The following is a 12,670-nucleotide window of genomic DNA, read 5'->3' on the forward strand; positions in this document are numbered from 1 at the left end:
GAGATGAGATTAAGAACAGAGAAGCATAGAAAGAGGAGAAAACAAACAAAACAAAGCATACTATGCCATGTTGTAAAAAAAATTAACTTTTGAGTGTTAGTACTTTAAGTTCAGTCTGGAAAACAGACAACACTAGATGACACTGGAGAGATTACACTGCTGCTTCCCTGCAGATAAACTGTTTCCCTTCCATAGTTGTCTAGTAACTAGCATGCTCTTGGAGCACAGCATTTTGTGTTCTGGTTTTATTTTACATTATATCAAAACACTTAAAAACAATCTGATACTTCTACTTCCAAAACAATTGTAACAACTGAAAGTAGAAAGCTGCCAAAAACATCGACAAAACAGACTGAGATCATAGCATCTTTTAACACAGCATCATCAGGAACATGATTTTAAAAGGAATTTTTAAAACATCAGCTGTCACACAGTGCTTGTAACTATTATTCTAACAGCAGCTGCAGTGCTACACTAAAACAGCAAAAAAACCCAAAACCCAACCCCCCAAAACACACCCAAAATCAAACAACCTCCCCTTCAAAATATATATGTGAAATACAACCAGAAGGTTTTACAAATAGGTACTTAAAACTTGATGGTAATTTACAAAGCTTTCAATTGACCACCACTCAATTCATCAAAGATAACCAGAGACCTATCAAAAAACTTGCACAGGTTTCAACAGCCAGCTGTAGACAGTCACAGCCTTGTCACATGCAGCTTGCTCATGCACACTGGTTGGTGACTCTAAGTGGTGTTCCTTCAAAGCTGAAAGCAATGGGAGCAGTGACAGGGACTACCTACAGTGGGGCACACAACTCATGCTCCTGGGTGACAAAAGATAACTTCTTCTGCATGTGATGACACAATGCCTGTACCACCCAAGTGTCTCTGTGACTCTGAGGTGCTCAAGAGTCTCAATCTAATGGACAAACACCTCTCTGTGCTAGTTTGAAGCTAGCTAGAATGTTTTGGTGAGAAGAACTACATTACAGGCTGTGGAAGGAAAACAACAGTATGTCTACTTCCCTCATAGGTCTTCTGAGATGTATAAGAACAAGAAATAAAAACATAGATCATCACTTCTCTTCTGCTGCTGGCAAGCTCCGAGCTGGATCTCACTCTCTAACCTCACCCCCCATTTTCTTTTCTAATCCACTTTGCTTCCTAACCCCCTGGTCAAACCTCCATTCTTCCTTGGGACTGGGGTAAGGTTGAGAGGGGTAGGGGGAAGGTGAAGGGGCAGTTGAGAGCCCCTCCTGGGGACTCAGGTTTCTGGGAGGGTTGTTGTATTTCTGTATTACCTTTTACCTTGTCTATTTCTGTATATAACTGTATATACTGTAAATATCTTCTTGTATATTATGCTATCTGTAAATATAAGCTTCATTCATATTCCCAGAGCCGTCTGAGTCTAGTCTGGGTGATTTCTAAAGTGTGGGGGTTGGGGAGCACCCAAACCATCACACTCTCCAATTCATCAGGATCTGTGTTTCACCAAGAATGAAGCCTTAATCAGTCTTGTATTCCAGGTTATAACATGAAGTTTTTTTCCACAGCATCTGGTTGGCAGTAATTCATGAAGGCATTAATATACCATAAGATAAAAATAGTTTTGTTTGTGTGTTTTTGTTTGTTGGGTTTTTTTTCCATCCCCAATCCTTTACTTTTAAAAGTGTTCTCTACATCTCAACTACTGTTAACAAAAAGGTGTTTTACCTCCACAGAGTAACATTACTTTTCTGTACAGTGTTAAAAACATACAAAAATTATTCCCAAGCAAACAACAACTTTATGGGCCTAAAAAGCATCAAATTCCTTCTCTGAAGTTAGGGGGGCATTCCAGCACAAGTTTCAATTTCCTCCCAGTTGCTGTTTCTACATCCCAAGGGACTACATCTTCCTTGGAAAACTTACAATTGAATCCATTTGCTAAAACCTACATAATCTATAGGCAGACCAAAACTGGGAAGAGTGAGAAAGAGCACAGTGAAAGACAGAAGACGACTGCTCATTTCAATAATTTAGGGGTTTTATCTTTTCTTACCTTTGCAAGTCTTGCCCTCTTAATCAGATCATTGAGTTTCCTCACAGCAGCCTTCTGTGGGAGACTCTGAATATCTTTGAAGAGATCCTGTGCCTCTGCCTCAAAGAGCCTTCGGTTATCTGTGTTTCGGAGCGGATGGGCCCAGAAGGAGCCGATGTAGACCCGCAGCACCTCTGGAGTGTTGATCACCTTTCCCAGGGACCACATGAGAGCACCGTAGACTCTCATCAGCTGCTGTGTGTCCACTTGGTCAGCCTTATTAAGCACCACTCGAATCTTGTCATCCTGGCCCCGGAATGACTTAATAGCCTCTGAAAACTCGTCTGATATATCCAGCTTATGGGCATCAAAAAGCAGGATGATGCGGTCGACCCTCTCAGCGAACCACTGGAGAACTTGGCAGAAGTCATAGCCTAAAAGAAGAATACAAAATTCAAGTCCTACATTCAAGAAAGAGAGACTCAGAGAAAGTTTAAAGCTGGGGATAGAGAACAAGAGGATCACAGCATCTCCTTGTGGAAAAAGAAAAGATAGATCACCTAGAAGAGAGCATTTGTGAACTATGAGGTCAGGACAGCTGTACCCTACATTTCCTTAGGCCAGTCTCATTATTACTGACTTTTCTTTTTATCACTGTCCTTCCTTCAACCTTGCCATCTGCATCCTATGTCACTATCTTTTGTGCTGCCATGAGTTACTGTCTCACACCCACCTTTGCCTCTTCCCAGGAATTCTGGCTCCAGAAGAGTGCCCAAGCTAAGTAGGTCTGTGGGGCTCTTATCATAAGCTCTCTTCATCACTGTTGACGGTGTCCACTTTGGTAGCACTGCATACTTGCATGGACAAGTCAAACAGCTCGAGTGCAGCACTCCAGAGTAAGTAACAGAAAATACTTGAGTTTTAAAACAAATTTCCAAACTCACCTTCTCACAACACTTGCTGGTATTTCTGTCACAGTGCACAGCTTACAACTAATATGCTGAGATCGCTGATGGCTTTGGGGACATGCCAGGTTCCAGAACATGAGCAGTCACCTTTCTGATTGCCTGAAACAACCTTTTTGATGTTCTATAGGAAAGCCTATTCACAGCACCTGTCTGAACAGCTTTCTAAGCACAGCTGTTACCACACAACAAGCAGTACTCAGGATTGCCTTACTCAGAAGTGACACACATAATCCGCAGAGTCACCACTAGTGATGTGGCACTGGGCTTGGTGGGGATGTGACTCATCTTGTTTGAGTAAGGAACGGTGAGGTATGAGCTGGAGCCAATATTCCAACCCTTCTTTTCCACTGGAAAAGAAATCAGATCTAAAAAGGGGAGAAGTCAAAATGCAAGTAACCCCAATAGAATCAGCAAGCTTGCCCCTAGCAGCATTCAAACATTTAAACACCAAGAGCAAAGAGAGATGGGTTACCAAAGGCAAACACCACAGGGCATCTTTGGTCATTTCTCAGTGGTGCAAGATAAGCCTTTTAACCTCCAATCCCTCAGCAAAGAAAAACTACTTAGCTTACTCATAGATGAGCCAATTATCCAACCCTTCATACACCTGCTCCAGATAGAAGCAAAACTTTCTTCACCACTCTTCAGGCACCCTAGCACCTTTGAAACAGAGGAAATTACAAGCTATGGGGACATTGTAAAGCTGTTTAGCTTTTAAGACAGTGCTGGTTCAGTCAAGTCATTATTTTTGGTCTTTAAGAGTAAACTCAAAGGCAAAGCTTTATTTTGCTTTCTAGTAGAAAGTGACTAGAGCCAGCATCAAAACCAGGAGGCAGACACAAAAGAAATAGGAAAAAACAAAACCCAGAATTGTCATGGAGCATACTTGTGCATGTTTAGCAATACAGGAAAAAAATCAAGTCTTTAACCTTTTGTTTAAAAACTACGAATAGGAAACCAGTTACCAATCTTTCCTGACCCTACCACCACCCTCCCCACAGAGATTACAACACTTCATTAAAAATCCAGCAGACACACATCAAACTGAAAGGAGAGGAGTTTGTTAAGAAGTGTCAGGATCCAAAAGGATGCAGGTCAGACTCATTAACTGGTTACATGAAAAAGCCCAACATAATCTTTTCCATTAAGGAGATTATTTTGTAAGGAACACAAAATCTGGTCCCTTCCCAGGTAACCCTGCTCTGGTGCTCGCATATGTTCTTGCCTGTGACCAGTTCCTGAAGGGCTAAACATAAGATGAAAAGACAGGACAAGGAAGAAAGCTGCACAAAACACACTGGAAGAACACTCTTCCCACTTTCCACTAACAAGCTATTCAAAACCAGTATGAGTAATTTCTTTATATAGCAGGAAAGAGAGAGAAGTGAGATATTCTATATCACCTGCATGTCACAACCTGAGCTACGTAGTAACTTGTTCTGATTTCACTCATGTAGAAGGAAATACGCTTGAAATTAAATACATAATTGTAAAATGAAGGAAGTTAAAGTCTATTACATTGTCTGCAAATGGGTGAGTAGGTGAGCTATAAGGCTGGTTAAATAAATATATACATTCCCACCACACATCAGATGGGTTTTGAACTGCAACTCAGTTCAATTGTATAGTCAACAAGTGTGTTCATTAGTATTTAAATAATACATTTATGGCTATTTAAGTATTTGCTTTGAGAAAAAAATCTGCTTGTTGAAGCTTAGTAAGAGAAATACTTCAAAGAACAATGTATGAAGGAAGTTATTAATTTTAATGAAAAAATGTCATTAGAAGCTAATGTATTTTATATACAGAAGCAGTGGTTAGACATTAGAGTACATCTGAACTACAGAGAAGTAATATATGGTTAAATATTTCAGCCAAGGGTTACATATGGTTAATTTTTTTCTCCACCCTGTCCCCAGAAAGAACAAAATGCCTATCTAACCCACTGGTCAAAGCAATGACCTTGAAAGAAAAGACAAGACAGCACTAAGACACAATACATTTAGGATCCCATCATACACATTACATGTGTGGATTAGGACTTTCAAGGTCGAGTGATACTAGGTCAACACTGAGCAGTTTGGAAAATCTGACCAAGGAAATTTGCTGTGGATACTTCTCAGCTCTACTGCTGCTATTTCTTCAAAGGTTTATTCCAGTAACTTATGTCAGCAATTACATCCAGCTTGAGAATCTGTTTCTCACCAGGTAAAATGTCTACTTGCAATGCATATTACAAAGTCACAGGGCACCCCTGTACCTAAAGGACAGAGGGAAGCAGCAATCCACTAGCAGCACTGAAGAGTTTGAGCTTGTTTCAAGCTACAGGAAAGGAGCAAGCTGGTGCCTCCAAACAAAGGCTTAACTGCCGGGCATCAGTAAAGAGCTAAGCTGAAACCACTGAGAACAACATGGAACAATGTGGAAGAGATGAAAAAGCTAGAGAAAAACTGCATGTGGTTAACAGACCTGGAAACACTGATGTGAGGAATGGTCATGAGCTCTCGTGTCACTGGCACTGAGCAAAGCACCGGGTCAGTGCATGACAGCCACTAGCCACATTCAAAGATAGAACTCCGCAATTCCACAGTATGAACACAGGTCAATTTTCTGTGTCAGTCAGTAATAAAGATTTAAACAACTTAGAAATAAAGTTTAAAATAAACACCAAGCTTTTCCTTTTGCTCCCAAGGTAAATAATTTCCAACTTGCCCATCTCCCAAAGCTTTTGCAATTCAGAAAACAATGAGGGAGGCTTGCTGGGCCCCACCCATCCTCCGCAAGCACAGGCAGCCTGAGTGTCCAGTTCTTCCACCCCTGGGGATGGTGTTACCAGCACAGCAGAAGACTGCTGCAATGAGCAGTCTCCAAGCTCAGAGAACTGTATCCATACAGCAGATCGATTTTGGCAGGGGATAGTGCTGGCCTGACCTCACTTGCCAATGCCAAGCACCATACAAGCAGGGCTACAACACAATTTGGGGGCTGAACATGAGTCAGCAGTGTGCCCAGGTGGCCAAGAGAGCCAATGGCATCCTGGCATGTATCAGGAACAGTGTGGCCAGCAGGACAAGGGAGGTTATTCTTCCCCTGTACTCAACACTGGTCAGGCCATACCTTGAGTGCTGTGTCCAGTTCTGGACCCCTCAATTCAAGAGAGATGTTGAGGTGCTGGAACATGTCCAGAGAAGGGCAACAAAGCTGGTGAGGGGCCTGGAACACAAACCCTATGAGGAGAGGCTAAGGGAGCTGGGGGTGTTTAGCCTGGAGAAGAAGAGGCTCAGGGGCGACCTCATCTACAACTACCTGAAGGGAGGTTGTAGCCAGGTGGGAGTTGGTCTCTTCTCCTGGACAACCAGCAACAGAACAAGGGGACTCAGTCTCAAGTTGTACCAGGGGAAGTATAGGAGAAAGTTCTTCACAGAGAGAGTGATTTGCCATTGGAATGGGCTGCCCAGGGAGTGGTGGAGTCCCCATCCCTGGAGGTGTTGAAGAAAAGCCTGAATGGAGCACTAATAATCTAGTTGCCATAATCTAGTTGATTGGACAGGGCTGGGTGATAGGGTGGACTGGCTGATCTTGGAGGTCTCTTCCAACCTGGTTGATTCTATGTTCTGCCCAGTCTGCTCTTCTTCTAATGCTTTGCCATGAGTATGCATCTAACCTTTACAGTTTTTCAAATAGAGGTCAGTCCCACATGGGAAGATGCACTTTTTTCTGTACAAGGTGGAAGCTTTAGTTATTGTACTGGAAGTCTCTTTCAGTCCAGCACTCCTAAGCATTACTCTTTCCACACTCCTGTTGGACTAATCCTAAAGATAACATACAGTCGGGGCAAGCCTGACACAGTGCTTATACTTATCTATGGCTATATTGTCACAAGCCAGATTGAACTGAGAAAATTACCTGTATGTAAGTAACCCCAGTGCTAAAAATGCAAGCCAACCTCCATTTCCTTGGAGCTCTCTGTAATACTTTCCAAAACCTTTGTCTTCATGCCATTCAATCACGAGCCAAACCTCTCCCCCTTTCTAAAAGCAGTTCCTCCTCACACTCTGCCAGATATTGCTTCTTCCTCCTGTCCCCGCACTCCTTGTTCCTTCCAATTCCTGCACTCCATACGCACATTTCTGTCTGACATGGGCTTTGTGAACGTCACTGGTGATGCTGCAGAAGCAGCACAGGGAAGGTCACTGCCTGCCTGAGGACAATGCTGGCAAATGTCTGTGTATTCTCCTCCAGGCACTTATGCAGCCCCTGAACTGACAGACAGGAAGCCTCTGGCACATCCTCCCAACAACGAGAAGAGTGGTAAAGGTGCGTCAAGATAGACAGCTTTGAATGTGCACTGTGCATGTACTGTTGATCCTTTATAAAGCAATCATCTCCTTCATCTATAGCCTGGATGCATTCCAGAGCTATAAATAACTTGCTAGGAGGAACTACTGTGTATCTCGTATTTTTACATAGTCTCTTTTCACAGAATCACAGAATTAGCCAGGCTGAAAAGGAACTTCAAGATCATCAAGTCCAACCTATCACCTAACACCTTTTAATTAACTAAACCATGGCACCAAGTTCATTGCTTTGTTGGTCTCAGAAGGCCTCACTCATAGTAATATCTGTCAAATTATGCAGGTGTTGCATCCATCTGTAGGTAAATAGTCAAGAATTTGCTTATGGGGAAATGCAAAGAAAACCCCCAAAGACACAACAGCAAAAAGCAAAAGTTTTACACTGAGGTCTTGTGATATTATTCTTCCAAACACAGTAAAACATAACCAACAAGAAAAGTTGCTGCTCACCAAAGACAGAAATAAGCTGAAACTCTAGGAAGGTAATTTAGTAACTTGGATCTGACCAGACAGTAATAATATTCAGAATACAAAGCACCTAATACTTATTGAATGCCACATTCCATTACTGAGCTATGAAAAATCTCACATTGCATATATTAGTTAGAAAATATCAGCAAGATTCATATGAGAAGTTTGAGAAATAGAAATTGAAAAAAAAATTTACTGAACTATAAAAACTCTGAAATACAAAATTGTGAAATCCTGTACATTTAGAGCTTTCCTGGCAAGCACAGAAAAGCATCCCTATGTTTGTCTTTAATCACCTTCACAGTGAAAGGAAACAGCAGTTCCCACAGTGAAACAGCTTTTTCAGACAGTGAACTGAGGAACTAACACCACAGCAGTTTGCAAGGAAAAAAAAACATTGTTGGGCTGAAGGTGTATAAACAGAATCCTCTGACAGAGTTACATTCTGGGCCAGCAGAAAACACTCTGTAGAATCCTGTTTATATTTGCACAGTGATTTAAATATAAATCTAAGCAACAACTCAAACTTCAAAATGTGCTAAATCAGACTTGTAGCATAAATACATGGAAGTCCTTCAAGAAGGTAGTGTCATGGTTTATTTAACTCCTGTCAGCAGCTCGGCACCATGCTGCTGCTGCTCACTCTCTCCCCCCTGCCCTAGTGGGATGGGGGAAAAGTATTTAAAAAAAAATTAAAACTCCTCAGTTGAGATTAGAACAGCTTAATAACTAAAACATCATGATAGCAATAATATTAACAAAATGTTATAATAGCAGTAAAAATGGATACAATAAAAAGAGAAATAACCCCCAAGACAGATGAGTAATGCACAGCGCAGTTGCTCAGCACTCATTTACCAAAGCCCTAGCGGTGATCCACTCTTCTCCAGCCAACTACTCCCAGTTTATATACTGAACATGATGTTCTATGATATGGAATATCCCTTTAGCCAGTTTGAGTCAGCAGTCCTGACCATGCATCCTGCCACACTCTTGTGAACCTGGCGCTGGCAGAGCGTGAGAAACTGAAAAATCCTTAATTTAGGACAAGCGTCACTTAGCAACAACTACAACATGAGTCTATTTTACCAACGTTAGTCTCACACTAAGTCGAAAACACAGTCCTGCACCACCTACTGGGAGGAAAACTCTCTCCCAGCTGAAACCAGGACAGCAGCTCAGATAGGCCTTGTTCTGTCATGCAGTCCAAATGTCATACAGGAGGCGTATCTGACTCCACAATACAGACATGGACAAAGACAGTACTGCCACCTCATAAATACATATAATAGGTCTATATAGTGACTTACAGATAGTTGACATATGTTAATGCCTTCGTTTCAAGTACATGAAACCTTAAATCTTGCCCTGCATGCCTGGGGCACAAAGAGAAGAATGCTCTAAAGCTGTCTCCCCAAACCTTATTTATGGTACAACTACACTGGTAAAAGCTAAACAGCATACAGGAGAACCACAATTGTGATAAAGGACCTATGCCAAGTTATGCATTCAAGACAACTCTTAACAGACCAAAAAATGTATGAAATGCAAACTAATCTAATCAAATGAAAGCCTCATGAGAGATAAGGGTTTGAGATTATCACTGAGCACTGTCAACTTCTGTGAAAGTCTACCATACCAAAGGTTGGTCCAGCTCTGCCATAGAAGAAATTGATAAGGCATATACTATCAAGAAAAGGAGTTTCTGAACAACAAAAAAAGAACAACAGTTGTATGTTTTGTTAAGTCATAACAGCAATTCTAGATGGCAGTGAAGAGCCACGGTATTTTAAGCAACACAACTCCAGCACTTCCAATCCCTTATAGTGTTGAATTTTGTCAGAGCACTGCTCACTTCTTCAGCGGCATATTAATAGAATGCTCTAGCTTTCTGCTTATTTCATGTTCACTTCTGCACTACTAACAAAGTGGCAAAAGGTAACTGAATGCTGCCTTGTAACATTTTCCCTTGATGTAACAAGCAGAGAAGATGTGCCTAGTTATAATTAGTAGTGAAAAAAACAGTGTGATCTTTTGGGTGTTCCCTGCTCCCTCACACTTTGGAAATCACCCAGACTAGACTCAGCCAGCTCTGGAAATATGAATGAAGCTTATATTTACAGATAGCACAATATACAAGCAGATATTTACAGTATATACAGAAATATACAAGGTAAAAGGTAATACAGAAACACAACTCCCCTCCCAGAAACCTGAGTCCCCAGAATGGGCTCCCAACCACCCCTTCACCTTCCCCCTATCCCTCTCAACCTTACCCCAGTCCCAAGGAAGAATGGAGGTTCAGCCAGGGGGTTTAGGAAGCAAAGTGGATTAATTAAAGAAATGGCAGAGAGGGAATGCAGCTCAGCCAGTTCCCCAGCAGAAGTACCTTATCAATGTTTTGATTCTTACTTTTATACATCTCAGGAAGCCTATGAGTGAAGTAGACATCACCATTGTTTCCCTTTCACAGCCTGTAATCTAGTTCTCCTCACCAAAACATTCTAGCCTGCTTCAAACTAGCACAAACAGCTGGAATCCACGATGGAGAAAAAGAAAATTTAAGACCACATTTGATTTTATCAGACTCTGTGTAAACTAAGACTTATGTGTTTTGTGGATATCTTATGAGATTTCTCAGAATTAAAGATCACTATTTAATAGACAGTCTGTTATTTCTGACTTGAAATGAGTGCCAACATGCAGTATTTGATTTACTCATCTGGTTTCACAACTTTAAAGTCTTTCCTTGCACAGATGTAGAGTACTCAATGCTGTTCATTGCTCCGCAAGCTATCAGATTTAGGAGAGTGCATGTGATGAACCCCACACATTCTGTCACTGAACAAAGAATCCAAAAGCATCTAGAAGACTAGTTTACTAAGCAAGCATAGTTTACAGTGCCAAGCAGGACTCTTTGGAGTCAAGACTGTGGCTGCACAGCTGCCATATATTGTGTTCATTCCAGAATTTTCTCAACATACCCCTGGTGTGATATGTTAAAAAGCTGATTATTTCCCCAGACATGAAACACACAAGTTTCCATTTCCTAAGCAAAGGTCTGAAAACAGAGGGCAGCATAAGCCACGCACTAAATCACTCACTACCAATTACCACTCCAGAGAAATCTGCAACAGGCACTTAAAAACAGCTGAAGAAAACACAGAAGAAAGTTACTAACATTATGGCAGCTTAATATCTTCTCAAAGACAAAGTGATTTCTTAAACAGCATGCTAAAAACAAGGTTCAGCTCTCAGCAGAAATTTCATTTCATTAAAAATAGTTTCATTCCCTCTTCCTCCTGCTACCTTAACTCTTTCGACCGAAAATTACATTACGGCACGACTGAGCAACTTTAAGAAGCGAAGCTAAGAGCTGTGTCTGTGCTAAAAGCACCTCAGTTTTTAAATGTCAACGGCTTGAAGAGCTACAGCTGTTATGGAACTTCATAAACTTCAATAGTTTGAGGCCACAAGCTACCCAGGAGCAGACAACAGAGGTGACTCTCACTCCTTTTAGAGAGTAAGAATGAAGATACTGCACACTGACTGGAAGTTTAAAGGGAGATTACATTTCCAGGTGCATATATGTAAAAGGCAATTAGATAGAGCAGATGCATCCACAAGCCAAGGCAAGTCTATTGGACTAAATCCATCTAGAATCCTCCACCCGTTCCACCCTCAGCAGGCATAAGAGTAGGCCATAACCTCCCCCCTTTCCCCAACTTTTTAGGCCTACAAGGCTTCAGCAGGCTGCATGACGCAGCTCAAAATTCCCTGCCAGCTAGAAGCCATCTCCCGCACAAACCATGAGATAAGGAGGGATGCACTCTGCCCAGGGAGAGATGTGTAGGGAGGAGAGGCAGGCAGGGAAAGAGTGGTAACAACCAGGCACCGATTTATAAACTGTGATAGTGGAAAACAGAACAGAATAACAACATTACAACATCCTGGGACACCCAGATCCGTCCCCTGGGATGGGCCTTGGTCTCTGTAGTTTTCTGAAGGGAACCTGGGACCCCTCAAACTAAGACAAAGAGTCCATTCATTACTGCTTTCTCAGGAGAGTCAAAGACCTAATTAGTCAAGAGACCATGTAATCGTAGCCATTTGCAGCCACAGCAGCAGGATGACAGCTTTCAAGAGAAAAAGGTCACACTCTACACCCAGCTGTAAAGCATGAGTTTAGTAGGTCATGTAGTAATAAAGTTTGGAACACACCACCGCTCGACACCACTAAACCAGGCTCCAAACAAATTAGGATGACGTCTTGTCCGGTACAACAAAGCAGTGAGCTCAGCTAATTGCAAGCTCTGCATCTCACCTCTGCTGATGCGCTGCTTCTCTCCAGAGAGAATGCCAGGGCTGTCGATGATACTGATGCTCTTCAGCACCTGGTTAGGTAACTGGGAACACATGAACCTGAAGGAAAGGAGGAGAGAAAAAAAATCATTTAACAATAGCTCTAGTTCGCATGTAGGCTGTTCCTCGAGAGCTTCCCTTTATGCATCTCCTTTTTCAGGTAAGATCTTCTAAAAAAAGTTTCTGAAGCCCTAACGAGCCCCTGTGTTAACCACACCTGCTTAAGCAAACAAAGCCTCAACAGAGAGCTTCTCATAAAAAAGAAAACACAGGAAAGCCATCTAAACCCCTATGTCCAGGAGCTGATAAAGTTCTGGATTTTGCAAGAGCTGACAACATGGGCCATGCATGTCTATAAACCAATTAGGATACAAAAGCAACAGCTCTTCCTGTACTTCAACTTCTTCCCAAATTCAAGGAGATTCAAAAGAGAAGCATGCCAAAAGCTATACTGATGATACTTTTGCGTTCCAGTTACTGCTCAG

General features: G+C 41.9%; 1 protein-coding gene across 1 annotated transcript in view; it reads right to left on the reverse strand.

Annotated features, from left to right (window-relative positions):
- EHD4 (EH domain containing 4) overlaps positions 1 to 12,670 on the reverse strand; it is a 31,851-nt gene that overhangs the window by 8,657 nt on the left and 10,524 nt on the right. The window contains exons 3-4 of the mRNA XM_064146234.1: positions 12,148 to 12,245; positions 2,051 to 2,463 (exon numbers count right to left, since the gene is read on the reverse strand). Of these exons, the coding sequence (XP_064002304.1) occupies positions 2,051 to 2,463; positions 12,148 to 12,245 (511 nt within the window). The remainder of the gene's footprint in view (positions 1 to 2,050; positions 2,464 to 12,147; positions 12,246 to 12,670) is intronic.

The sequence above is a fragment of the Pogoniulus pusillus genome, chromosome 1, assembly GCF_015220805.1.
Source record: "Pogoniulus pusillus isolate bPogPus1 chromosome 1, bPogPus1.pri, whole genome shotgun sequence".
NCBI classification, from domain to species: Eukaryota; Metazoa; Chordata; class Aves; order Piciformes; family Lybiidae; genus Pogoniulus; species Pogoniulus pusillus.